The 13,160-nt window shown below is 43.3% G+C and overlaps 1 protein-coding gene across 4 annotated transcripts in view; it reads right to left on the bottom strand.

Annotated features, from left to right (window-relative positions):
- Window positions 1–11,380, bottom strand: part of XIRP2 (xin actin binding repeat containing 2) — a 92,878-nt gene extending 81,498 nt beyond the window's left edge. For all 4 annotated transcript variants that reach the window (XM_066612138.1, XM_066612140.1, XM_066612139.1 and 1 more), the window contains exon 1: window positions 11,306–11,380. In XM_066612138.1, coding sequence (XP_066468235.1) covers window positions 11,306–11,342 — 37 coding nt within the window. In that variant the 5' untranslated portion in view covers window positions 11,343–11,380. The remainder of the gene's footprint in view (window positions 1–11,305) is intronic.
- Between the last annotated feature and the right edge of the window lie 1,780 nt (window positions 11,381–13,160).

Below are 13,160 nucleotides of genomic sequence, written 5' to 3'. Positions count from 1 at the left end.
TATTTTCCCCATGGAACAAATCATGGTAGGCAATCATAGAAGTTGGAAGGGACCTTGGAGATAATTTAGGACCCAGTCCTATCCAACTTTCTAGCACTGATGCTGCTGCAATGTAACCTCTGTAACTGCCCTCCCACCACAGGATGCAGTGAATGTCCTGTTGATGTGGCTAGAAAGTTGGATAGGATTAGTCAGTGAAGGCAACTGTAAGTGCAGGCAACTACTGCAGCATCTCTGACAGGTAGCTGTGCAGCCTCTGCTTGAAAATACTTCCAATGAAAGAGAGAGAGAGAGAGAGAGAGAGAGAGAGCTCACCACTGCATGAGACAGATTGTTCCGGTCTCAGTGAATTGGAATAGTGGTTATGATTCAGTCGTGAACTTAGATGTGCTATCTACTGGATATTTACTTGCAGCAATCAAAATAACTAAATCCTAAAGCTGTGATTTTCAATCTTTTACATCTCACAGCACACTGATAAGGCACTAAAATGGTCAAGGCACACCACCAGATTTTTGACAGTTGACAAGGCACACCATGCTGCCAATGGGGGCTCACATCTCCCATTGGCCCTATTAATAAATTACCTTCCCCCCAATTCCTGTGGCACACCAGTGTGCCACGGCACAGTGGTTGAAAATGGCTGACCTAAAGTAATTAAAGTAATGATCCATACTGATTGATCACATGATACCTGATTTCAGCACTTTCCCACCTTTATGGAGGGATAGCTTTAATTACGTGAGAAATATAGACCCTATGCCCAGGGAGTGGGGACACCCAGGGTGACCGGACACCTCTTTTTCCAGGACTTAAATGTCTTAAATGTCCTCTTTTTCTCTGTGAGTGGCCCCTGCAGACAATGCATAGCCTTCTTGCAATTAATAAAATATATGTAATAAATTATATGTAAAATAGTTTTAAATTTAATAAGTGTTTAAATTAACCACATGAAATCAATAGATGAGTGTTTTCAGCTTTTATTTTGTCATGTCCTACATTTTTCTTGGTTGTCCTACATTTTGGGGTGCCTTGTCCTCCTTTGCAGCTATGACATCTGGTCACCCTGGGGACACCCAGCCTTACTTGGCTGTCCTTTTACTGAAGGATTTATATGTCTCAATAGCTGCACACAGGATGAAAAAAGAAAAGACCCAGATTGTAAATGGATGATATATTTGTCAAATGCAGAACTTAAACTTGGTGAGATAAAATAATCTGGAAAGGACACCTCTATCTCTCATGCAAATAAAATGTCAGGCAGGAGAGCTTTAAAAAAAAAAATTCTAATCTTATTTACAAACATGACAAGGAGCGAGCGCTGCACACTGACATCAGCTCTCCAAAAGCTTGTCAGATTTAAAGAAATACATGCTGCTGAATATTGCTGAAATAAATTCTCTGGAATAGGTGTACAGAATCTGCGTCTTCCGGCACGTATAGTGGTATAAATGAGCAATCACTCTGAGGTGACATTGTTATAAAACCAACATAAGTGCAGGGTGAACTCCATCTATGACTATTCGCTTGTATCAAATTATGTTAATCCAACAAAAGCTACTAGTATTTACTGCTACTATTTATCATTTACGGTTAAAGTTATTACTCGAAACAAGTATGATTTCAAGGTTGATGGAAGCCAAACCCCTACATAACTTAGAACTTTTTTTCTCAAAACCTAACCTTTGCTTCGTCTCACAGAGTACTGCTAACGACATCCATCTCTTGTCTTTTAGCAGATTAGAACGTTCGCTTTCTATTTTACCTTCATTTCCTCGAGTCAAATACATTATCTTCTTCAGCCATGATTCTGGTTAGCGAAGAGCAAAACTAGCCATGAGGAATGACTAATTGTCAGTGGCACTTAAATTATCTGAATTACAGGATGATCCTATGGCCCTGTAACCCAGGGCCAATCTAAGACCTCCTGACACCTGAGGCAGCATGCCCAAATGTTACCCTCTTACTCAATGATGTGTCAGCCTTTGTTCCTTCCACTCTCCAACGCTCTAGCTCAGCACAATTCCTCCACATTACCCTCCCTTTCTGCCCTCATCCTCCTTTCCAATCCAGGGAGCAGATGGAGAAGAAGTAGCAGTGGAGGCAAGTGGGTGGACAGAGAGGAGCACCCTCCACCAATCTGTTGCCTGAGGCGATTGCTTCAGGAAGCAATAAAATGGGCTGCAACTGCAATGAGGAAGCTGGAAAAGACCTTTGCTGAATGAATATATGAAGATGTCTTATGGCGCAATCCTAAATTGCCAGAGTGCCGACAGAGCTTGCACTGTAAAGCAATTTGCTGCAGTCTTTGATTGTGGTGCTGGCACCTGTGGAAGGAACACTGCGCGCTGAAGGGAGGGGGAGGACCTTAATGGGGCAGGCAGAGCACAGTGACAGACCCAAGAGGGGGCGCAATCAGCAGCACTGGTACGTACTGCATCCTATCCCACTTCCAGGGCAAGATCTGCCAACACGGGCCCATTAGGACTTTGTGCTGGCAAATTAGCAGGTGCAGGTTCCTGCACCAGTAGACCTGTTGCTGTGGCTATGGCTTTCCTCAGGGCAAGGGGACAAATGTTTCCTTACCTCAAGGAGATCTCCAGACCGTAGGTTTCTCCCACAAGATGTAGTACAAACCATGCTGGTGGCACTGCATCAGAGCAGGGCAATTTCTTTAGAATTGGACTGTTATGCTATGAGACCCTTGGCCCATCTCAGTCAGTATTGCCTCTTCCCTTCCTGCTTGTGGCTCTGCAGGGTTTCAGATGGGGGTCTTTCCCAACCCGGATAGGTAGTGCCAGGGACAAAACCGGTAACATCTGCAGGCAATGCCCATACTTGACCACTGAGTAAGTGGGAGTAAATAATATAGAAAGATCTTGGCCATGTGGAAGGTCATTTCTGATTCATCTAATACTATATTAAACGCTGCATGGAACTTCTGCTTAATTCTACTTCCACTGAACTGCAGAAAAGTAATGCCTCAAGCAGTGCCAAAGAGCTCCAGCGTGGAAGGAAGTCATTGACTGGATTGTTAAGAGAAGCAAAATCCATCTCTCACCCTATGAAAAAGCACTAAAGACAGTGGAGCCCAGAGACGGACTAACTGGGGAAAATGTGTTCTGCAGAGCTGCTGTTACAAGGAGTGAGAAGGGAGGGTGGGTGGATGAGGGGCTTCCATCAGAATGCAAGCCCAGTTCACCAGGCTGGCATTTAAACAAAGGAGGACGTCTGAGCAAGCCTGGCTCGGAAGACAGTGGAAGATAATAAACATGAAATCTCATTCTTATTAAGCAATATTTCAGAGTAGAAACACCCTTGGACACATTGCTTTTAACCTTAACACCCTTAATGGTTTCAGTCTTGGCTATCTGACAGTTCTCCTTCTCGGGTAACGTATAAGGGAGGGCTGCACTTGCAGTCAGCCAAAGGAAGTTAGGCAGAAATCCTTTTAGATTAAACAGAAACGAGTCAAGAGAAACAAACAAACCCAAAACCTTCCCCTCTGGACTGACAGTGTTTTTGCACAAAACACTAAAAGCCTTCCCCTGTCCGCCGTCCGCCCCCACACCAACACACACACTTCCAGATTGCTAATGGGAACGCAAAGCCTAAATTGGCCAGATTGTAGAACGGATTTAGAAATGGCTCTCTGACTTCCTATCAGGAAAGGAACAAGGGAGACAAAGCAGAGGATTGAGTTAAGAAACACTGGCATACTGGCACCCAGTAAGAAACACTGGGGGAATGTCTGCCAAAGCCCCAGGCGGCACATGGAAGGGGGCAGCCCCACACCACCATCTACTCCTCAGCACAGTCTGGAATCACACTGATAGTGGCTGCAAATAAAAAAAGGTGGGAAGAAAGGGGAGGCTGTCACAGTGGCACGTTTGGTAACTTCCAATAATACTTCTGGTAACACCGGAAGTAATTGCAGGAACCTTTTATGCTATTGTCCCTGGGGCAGCAGGGCAGCCAGAACTGCCAGTGGTAAGAACATGTACTACACACCCAGTGCAATTTAGTCTTCCTCATGCTGTATACTTCGATAAGGTTGCAATCCCATATACATTACCTGGGAGTAAGTCCCACTGACAGCAATGGGATTTCCTTCTGAGCAGACAAGCATAGGACTGTGGTGTAAGAGACCAACTCAGACATTTTAAGCAAAGTAATAAATGTCTTAATGTACCATTACAGGTGGAAAGAATTTTTTAAAAAGACAGAAAATAGTGTACAGTATTTATTTAGTTTTTATATGTATGCCCTGCGTTTCCCCTCCTAATCAGGAAGCACTAATGTGCTGCCAGTGTTGAACATTATTGTCATGTAGTGATTGACAGCATGCGATTTGAGTCAGGGGATCTTTGCTATGAATCTCAGCCAAGTCATAAGCTCATCAGATGTCATGATGAAAACCAAGATCCCTCTGCTTCCTTCTCCCCCTTCTCTACCCATAATAAAAGGACAATAATATTGGTCTTCACTGCTTGGTCTTCACTGGACCAATAATAATCTTAATGGTCTTAATAATGGTCTTAATAATATTGGTCTTCACTGGACAATAATATTGGTATTCACTGCTGAAACAGAGACGCCTGCGTTGGCTTGGTCATGTCGTGAGAATGGATGATGGCCGGATCCCAAAGGATCTCCTCTATGGAGAACTCGTGCAAGGAAAGCGCCCTACAGGTAGACCACAGCTGCGATACAAGGACATCTGCAAGAGGGATCTGAAGGCCTTAGGGATGGACCTCAACAAGTGGGAAACCCTGGCCTCTGAGCGGCCCGCTTGGAGGCAGGCTGTGCAGCATGGCCTTTCCCAGTTTGAAGAGACACTTTGCCAACAGTCTGAGGCTAAGAGGCAAAGAAGGAAGGCCCATAGCCAGGGAGACAGACCAGGGACAGACTGCACTTGCTCCCGGTGTGGAAGGGATTGTCACTCCCGGATTGGCCTTTTCAGCCACACTAGACGCTGTGCCAGAACCACCTTTCAGAGCGCGATACCATAGTCTTTCGAGACTGAAGGTTGCCAATACAATACAAAATATTGGTCTTACTGCTGTATGGTTTACCAATGCCAGTGAGTTGTTATGCTGTACAACTTGGAAACTGTGGTTGCCCTGTATGGGGTAGTACACCCCCTTAAGGACAAAGTACATGTTGTGAGGTTGCTATTCAATCTGGCCATTTCATTGGAGGCCCAAGTGGATTCTGTGGTATGAGACACCTTTAACCAGCCACTGCTGGTGCTTCAGTTTCAGTCTCTCCTAGAAAGAAGTAGCTTGGCCACGATAATCCATGTTCTGGCAACATCCCGTTTGAATTATGGCAATGCATGGTAGACAGGGTTGCTCTTAAGTTCAGAAATGTCAGTACAAAATATAGCAGCCCATTTAGGATTACTGGCTGGGATTGGGCATATATGAAGCACATTTTTGTCAATCATACAAGACCTGCACTGGAAAAGAGGAGCCAGCTCCAAGTTTCAGAGGGCCCTCAGCAGACTACCTGGTATGGGGCTCCCCTGCCCACGTGGACCCTGAGATAGTCACTCTGCCATTACCAAGGAAAGGCAATGGGCACAGGACTGGTTTCAGGGATCAGCAGTGGGGTCGGTTTATGTGGCCATAATGCAATCATGTTGCTATCGTTTTGTGCTGTTTCAATATATTCATTGCAATGTATATTTGCTTGTTCCTACTAAAATGTTATGCTACTTGCTCTGGGAGGCCAATTTTTTGAGGGTAGAATGTAATTTCACTAACTAACTAAAGTGCATATGGATGCATCTGTTTAACTGCCGTGCCCATGTAAGAAAAGTGTGACATAATAAATACTAAATACTATTATATTGTTTCCCATAATTTGGTACCCATAAAAGCATTCTTGTGGCTTTACTTTAGAAGTCTATCACGTTAAAAATATCATAATTAGTGTGACTTTGAGTGTGTAAATTTTGCTTTCATACTATGAGCTATGACAGATGTTCCCAACTTCTTTTATTGCAAGGCTCACCTTCAGAAATTATGTTTAACTAAGGGTGCAATCCTAACCCCTTATGTCAGTGCTTCCCAGCACTGACATAAGGACAATGCAGCTCTAAGGTAAGGGAACAAACATTCCCTTACTTTGAAGAGGCCTCCGTGAGTGACACCCAACTGCAGGATGCAGCACATGTCCCTTTGGCACCACTATGACATAAGGGGTTAGGATTGTGCCCTAAGAGTGCTCCCCTTTCTGTCTTGCCTGATTGGTCCAATTGGCTTAAAGCTGGTCCTATTGCTTTCAGGTGGGCCACATTCCTAAGGGGGCCCCGCACTACTCTAGTATGCTATTTTATATTAAAATATGCTTTGATCCATTCTGCCATTAACTCACATGCACTTTAAGCACACATTTTGATTGCTTTACATTCTGCCATACAGCAAGTCTATAATACATTCTAGAAAAAATTCTAGAAAAAAATTCTACGGATCTTGGCTGTGAACCTGGGGCTCCACAAAAAATGCCTTCAATTGGAACCTGCAGCTTCTAAGGCCAGCCCTGTTTCCTGACTTCTCAACCAGTCAAGATCAATTTGTGTCCTTTGCTTTTTATCTCTATATTATCCCTTCTTACCCATTTGTATAATTTCAGGCTGTCTTCTCATGCTTTATTTTTGTTCTCTTCTGGGGTTCCCTTAGGTTTCTGACAGTGCAATTGTATGCACTCAATTCTACTCAGAAGTCAACCCCAGTGAGTTTAATTGGATTTACTCCCTGGAAAGTCTGTATAGAACTGCAGTATTAGGGCCCAATCCTATCCAATTTTCAAATGCAGCTGTGCCAAAGGGGCATGCACTGCATCCAGTGGTGGGGAAGCAATCACAGATTGCTGTTCCCTTACCTCGGGGCTGCATTGCAGCAGCACCAGTGCTGGAAAGTAGGATAGGATTGGGCCTTTAGTCTTGGAAACCCTGGATTAGGAAAGCAAAAGGGGAGAAGAAGCCTGCTAAAAATTAAGTTTTGGAGAGATATCATTTAAGATCCTTTCTTCTTAGCTATGGCCTATCAACCAAATAACACAAAACAAAGGAAAATAGAGGTTTTCACTCAATATAACTAAACAGGACAATTTTGAAGGGAAAAAAGGTGTCAGTTTTATGACACAATGGCCTCATAATAACTCTCGCAGTGACACAGATGAGTAATACAAATGTCAGAATATTCTTAACTATATGATTTAAGTGTCCAGTTTGGTCTGTCACTGAATGAAATATAGGTTGTTATCAGGTTGCATTTCACCCTGCATGCTACATCATATGAAATCATTTGGCTAAAAATGTACCTTATTACCCCTTCGCGGTTGACAGCCAACCCATTATAAAGATAAGCAAGCCTGTTAGAACTCTTTGAGATCCTGATTTATGACTAGTCTTACTTGTGGAAAACACAACAAAATCTCTTTTTAAGAGCGCACTGCTGGGAAAAAATACATTTTCCCCAGGTGGAAACTCCACCCAATCTGTTCATCCTGCTATGCGGACAGTTCTGGTTAATGCACAAGCCAGGCAAGGTTCACACGAATGGCCCGTGGGGTTCTGCTTGTTCCGTATTCATGTCACTTTGCTGCCTCAAGATTTACTTGGCTCATGGCAAAAGATAGCGCTTCCCTCAAGGATGATAGATCAAGGTTGATCTGGAGATTTCACCAGAGTGCATAAACAGAGCAAATCAGAGAGACTTATTTTGTGGCTGTTCTTATTTACAGTGCTTAACTTTTTAAAATAAAAGGCACTGAAGCTCTGGCATGCTGGAAAGACTCACTTCCTCTCATCTGCAGACACATAAGAGCTGACTGTGCCCACAGTCGCACATTCACTGGTAACTGTGTGATAGTGTGGCAGTTCTGAAGGTGATTGGATATGTCAGGCAGTGGAATCCCTTGCCCCAAAAGACTGGCAGCAGGGTCCAGGGATCTTACTCCCTTTGGTATGCCAGCAGACGGACAGAGGAAATTATTGGTGCAATTGCTGCTGTGCTGGAGACCACAGAAGCAGATAGAACAGATACTGTTGTCTCAGCAGGGCTGGTCCAAGACCACCCAGTGCCAAAGGGACCGTGCCCCTGCACTGCCTAATTTCTCCCGAATGCTTCCTCTGCACAAACACACACACACACACACACACACACACACACACACACACCCATGCATGCATCCCCATAGATGTTGGGGAGGGCAAGCACACATGTGCATGCCCTATTCTTGACTTACTGCTTATTCTTGACTTACTGACCACACTCCTGGTAAGTAAACTAAAGGGGACAAGCTCCAATCGCCTGTCACTTCCTACTCAGTGAGGCGATTTGGAATGCAGTAGTCTCCCCCCCCCCCCCGTTTCTTCCAGCAGCACTGGAAGGAGAATAAGAAAAAAAAAATGTTCTCACTGTGCTCTGTCCTCATGTGGGGTTTAAATGCCCTGCAAGTTTAGAGCGTGGGGGGGGGGGGAAGCGAGTGATCCATTTCCTGCTCACATTAGCAAGCAGACCAGTGTTGCTTGCATCTGTGGTGGGCTGGAGGAAGGCAGTGGCAGACTCAGGGTTAATGTCATCCTAAATCTGCTGCCCCTTCCACCCACCACCCCAATGCAAGGCACATCGTAGCTTCATGGTTGGGCCAGCCGTCGCTCTTAGGCCCCATCAGATCAGGTGACTGGAGAAACATAACTCTTACTTTAGCCTTTAGTTCTTTAATCTGTGCAGCTTGTTGGACTGGTCACCATCATGGGTTTGCCTCCACTCCACCCAACTGGTACGTGTCCAGCCTGCCTTCAACTGTACCTCTTGTCTGGCCCTTCTTGTTTGCCTGATTCATCTCCCTAATACTCAGCAACAGACCGTTTCTGACTATGTTATCTATTTCTGGTCTCTTGAACCTTCTCTGCTGACGCTGAAACTTGATTACATTGCAACTGAAAACCACTTGAACCTGGCAGGATGACATGTGTTATCTATTACATCTGGCTGTTGTAGGTGGCAGCTGTGGCCAGGGGGCGGAGGTGGCAGCTGTGCCACCTGAAAGCACAGGTGGCAGCTATGGTGAGGAGTGCTTTTGTCCAGCTTTGACGTGCACCAGCTGTAGCCTTTCCTGAAGAAGGCAGATCTGGCTACAGTAATCCGCAACTTAGGGCGCAATCCTACTCTGCACTGGAACAGGCAAGCCAAGAGGCTTGCACTGTATCCAGCACAGGATAGGGGCCCAAAGCAGCTCAGCCAGAGGCAAGGGGAAACTTTTCCCCTTACCTCCAGGTAAGGTGACTTTGCCCCAATGGGTCTCCTCGGACTTGTGCCACCTCCTGAGTGGCACAATTACAATTAAAACAGCACATTTGGTATTAAAATATATCCATGACATTCCCCCAAAGGCCCCAGACCTATTGTTAAAGTCTTACTGAAATTAAAGGGGCAAAAGTCAGTTGGGATTCACATGTTTGATTGATCTGCATGGGATTTAAGGACAACACTAGCATTTTCTGGATCAGGGTCATAACAGACTGCCCCTCCTTCCTTCAAACTCTGCTGAACTGCCTTTCTGCCCCCGGGTCATCAGGCTTGACAGGCTGTTCTACAAAGCAACATGAAGCACATGGGAAAGAATTAAGGGCACTGAAGTGTCACAAGTGAGCAAGCACCAAGAAATTCTCATGTTTACAAGTTGTCATGCCCATGTCCTGCCATTAGGAGGCATGCAGATATATAGTCTTTAGTCTAGTTCAGGGATGTCCAAACTTTTTGGCAGGAGGGCCGCATCATCTCTCTGACACTGTGTCAGGGGCCAGAAAAAAAAAGAATTAATTTACATTTAAAATTTGAATAAATTTACATAAATGAATTTATTAGAGATTGAACTTATATGAATGAATGAAGGTCTTGCAGAAGCTCAAGGCCTATAAAAAGCCTTGCACAAAGCTGACCTTTCCTTCGCTGCTGCAGCTGCATCACAGATATGAAACAGCAAGTAGTGGAGGGAGCCGTTGTCCCACAGCTCATGCAAGCGGTCAAACAGTAGCCCTCACGTTGAGAGCAGCTGTGTCAGGCCAGCATGGGCTCCAGCAAGTTTCCGGAGGTCCAGAGGCTCATTGGAGACTGGGGAATCCCCATGGGTTGAACTGGGAGGCCCCAAGGGCCACAAGTGGCCCCAGGGCCAGGGTTTGGGCACCCCTGGTCTAGTTCATTGAATTGAACTGAGCTTACTTCTCAATTAAATGGGCATCTTATGCACAGTTGCAGAGTAATCAATATGATTTAAGCAGTCTATGTGCAGCAGTTTGGCTTGGTTATGCTCCCAGTTATTTCACTCATCAGGTTTTACATTGCTTGTATCTAATATTGGATTGCAGTTATATGGTGTTTAAATGTCTCCCTACAACATTTTTAAACATCTAGCTTAAACGAATGTTTTTAGTTTAAATATGAAACATGTTAGAGATCTGATTAGTTATGCAACTTATGTACTTATAGAAACCAGGAGAACAAGCACATGCTGGCTTCAAACTGCAGAATGTAAAATCCTAACTTTGCATCTTCAGAAATACTAAATATGTATCAGTATTTTAAATCAGGTATTTATATTTTGTACTTCAGACACTGACATCTATAGCCAACTCTGCAATTTTACACATACAAGCTATGAACATTTAAATCACATTTTCAGAATGTTAACAAATCCAAATCCAAATTATACTGAACAATAATTTATTTCAAAAGTATGACACCATTCTGTCATGTTTTACCCTGAATTCATTAATATGTCTTAAGGTAATCATCTGAAAAAGAAAAGATGGAAAGTTTCTTTTCCCTATTCAAATTGGAACACACAATTTATCCTTTTATTGCAGCTTTGATTGTATAGTCATGATTTTCTTAAGGTATTTTTATGATATCTTTTTCAAGATACCTTTAAAAAAAAAAAAGAGTCCTGTGCTGTTTTTGGCAACAAAATTAATTTTTTTTTTTATACTGGGGAAAACTGTTTTAAGAGAACAAAGTTGTTCATCCTTGCTTGCATTTTATTTATTGCAAAGAAATAAAACCCTTCCCCAAGCATTATAGTGCTGAAATTTTCCTTTCAAAATTGCCAGAAAGCTGAATAAATTCTTGCTTTTCTGCACCTAATGCTGTTTTCTTCAGAAGCCCATACATTGTCATCACCTACTTTGCTTTGAATCTTACGGGGGGAAATGCCCATATAATATTTTACTGTCTTGCTTGTTCTCTCTAAGATATAAAAACAAGAAATCAGATCAAAAACGCGTTATGCTAACCTTCAGAGTTGTTGTTCTGAGCATTTTCCGATGACATCTTGTCAAAAAATATTTTGCCACCTTTCGCTTCTTGGTCTTTCATGGGAATGATGGAATGGCTCCCAGGCTGGTTTTTAAATGCCGGTGATCGCAAACTTCTTTCAATTTCTACTTCCTGTTAGAAGACATTAAGGGAATGTGCATTAAAACATATCAGCAGGAAACAGATGTGGTTGTCTGGGGGAGGAGGATGTGAGGAGGTGAGGGAGAAAGCAGTAGGGTTCCATTACATGATTGATGTTTTCCAATATGCTTCCGGATAAATTGCTATAACATGGCAGAGGGTTACAAATGTACATTTGCAGTCAGTTTACATTTCAACATGTAGAGAAGCCGGCTGTATATGTTCACTGCAGCTCTCATTTGGCATTTCTTTTATGTGCATTTCCCCATCACTAACACCACCTTTCTGGAAAGAAAACCTGCTTATAAGGGTCTCAGTTTAAAAAAAAAATGCCAGGGTGTACTTTTTCCAAAACTATTGGGTCTTCCACTGTTACAATGCATTATGAATAAACAAGTCAAAAGCATACATTTGGACATGTTTCTGATAAGTTTTAATTGACTATTCATCTGGATATCTTTCAAATAGTTCTCCAGACCATCAAAGTAGACCTATACTCTTTTTCTTTATTAATTTCACTCAGTAATCGTCACACACAGTATCATACCACTATAGTTCACTATCCCTTTAGAACAGCAAAATATAAAAAAAAATGACAGCCCAATCATAACTATACAAAGGCACAGGCCACACTATATCCCATGGGGGAATTCTGGCTGCTGGAGGTCTCCTTGAGGTGAACCCCACCAGCTACAATGGGTCAACTTGAACCTCTGCCAGTGATTTCACTGGCACAAGTCTGTGTTGATCCATGCAGGTCCGTGAAGGGGGTTAGGAAATGGTGTACACCGGAACTGTTGATCCCACTCCCTTCCAGGGCCTGATTTGCACACCTCATCCCATCTCCTCCACTGCACCCACCCCACCCCAGCTCCTCCATGTTGCACCCAACCCTGCCCCTGCACGAGACTTACCTAGTCTGACATTTGTCCCTGCAACCAGCAGGAAGGCTTGTAGTGCTGTTGCAAAGTGCTTTATAGCACTTCTGCGACAGTGTGCACCATCAGAACGTGTGTTCTGACAGTGAAGTCCACGTGTGGGATTGGGATGTGAGTGATCCAAAGCCCTGTTCCTTTTCCACTTGAGATGCCAGTTAAGACACATAAAGAAAACACTTTGGTACTAAAAGCTTTGAACCAGTCTTTGATGTTACATGCACAAGCTAAGTTACAAGAACTGATGAAATATTGCAAGGAACTGTGCTGGAAATGTTTTTCTTGAACTGAAAACATTGTACTCTTTTGCGGTGCAAAGTAGTACATACTTCCAAAGCAAACAGAAGCAACATTGTCAGCAAGTCATTTTTGTTAACTTCTGCTGTTTTATGTACTGAAATTAAAGCAGCGTGAGAAGAGAATGTAACAGAGCTCATTTACTGCAGGAACTTTGCTATGAGTTATTTCACAAGGTCACGTTGTTAACCAAAACTAATTTTTTTTTTCCTATATCTTGGCTGAACATGAGTAAGTGTATTTTTCTTTTTTAAAAAGGATCTGTTGACTTTTTTGTAAATTCACTTTATCTCATACTGGTTACAAGCACCAGAAAAAACTGAATAATAAGCAACACAATAAAATGGGCTTCCATCTGTGGAATAGCAACTGAAATTAAGATCTCAGAACTTTGGTAGCCAGTCAGTCTGCAGTAAAGATGACAAACGGACATGTAGCTGTTCTGTTGAGAAAATGAGGC

Source organism: Tiliqua scincoides, chromosome 1 (genome assembly GCF_035046505.1).
Source record: "Tiliqua scincoides isolate rTilSci1 chromosome 1, rTilSci1.hap2, whole genome shotgun sequence".
NCBI classification, from domain to species: domain Eukaryota; kingdom Metazoa; phylum Chordata; class Lepidosauria; order Squamata; family Scincidae; genus Tiliqua; species Tiliqua scincoides.
Note: the sequence above shows the minus strand (reverse complement) of the source record. Positions and strands in the feature narration are given on the sequence as shown.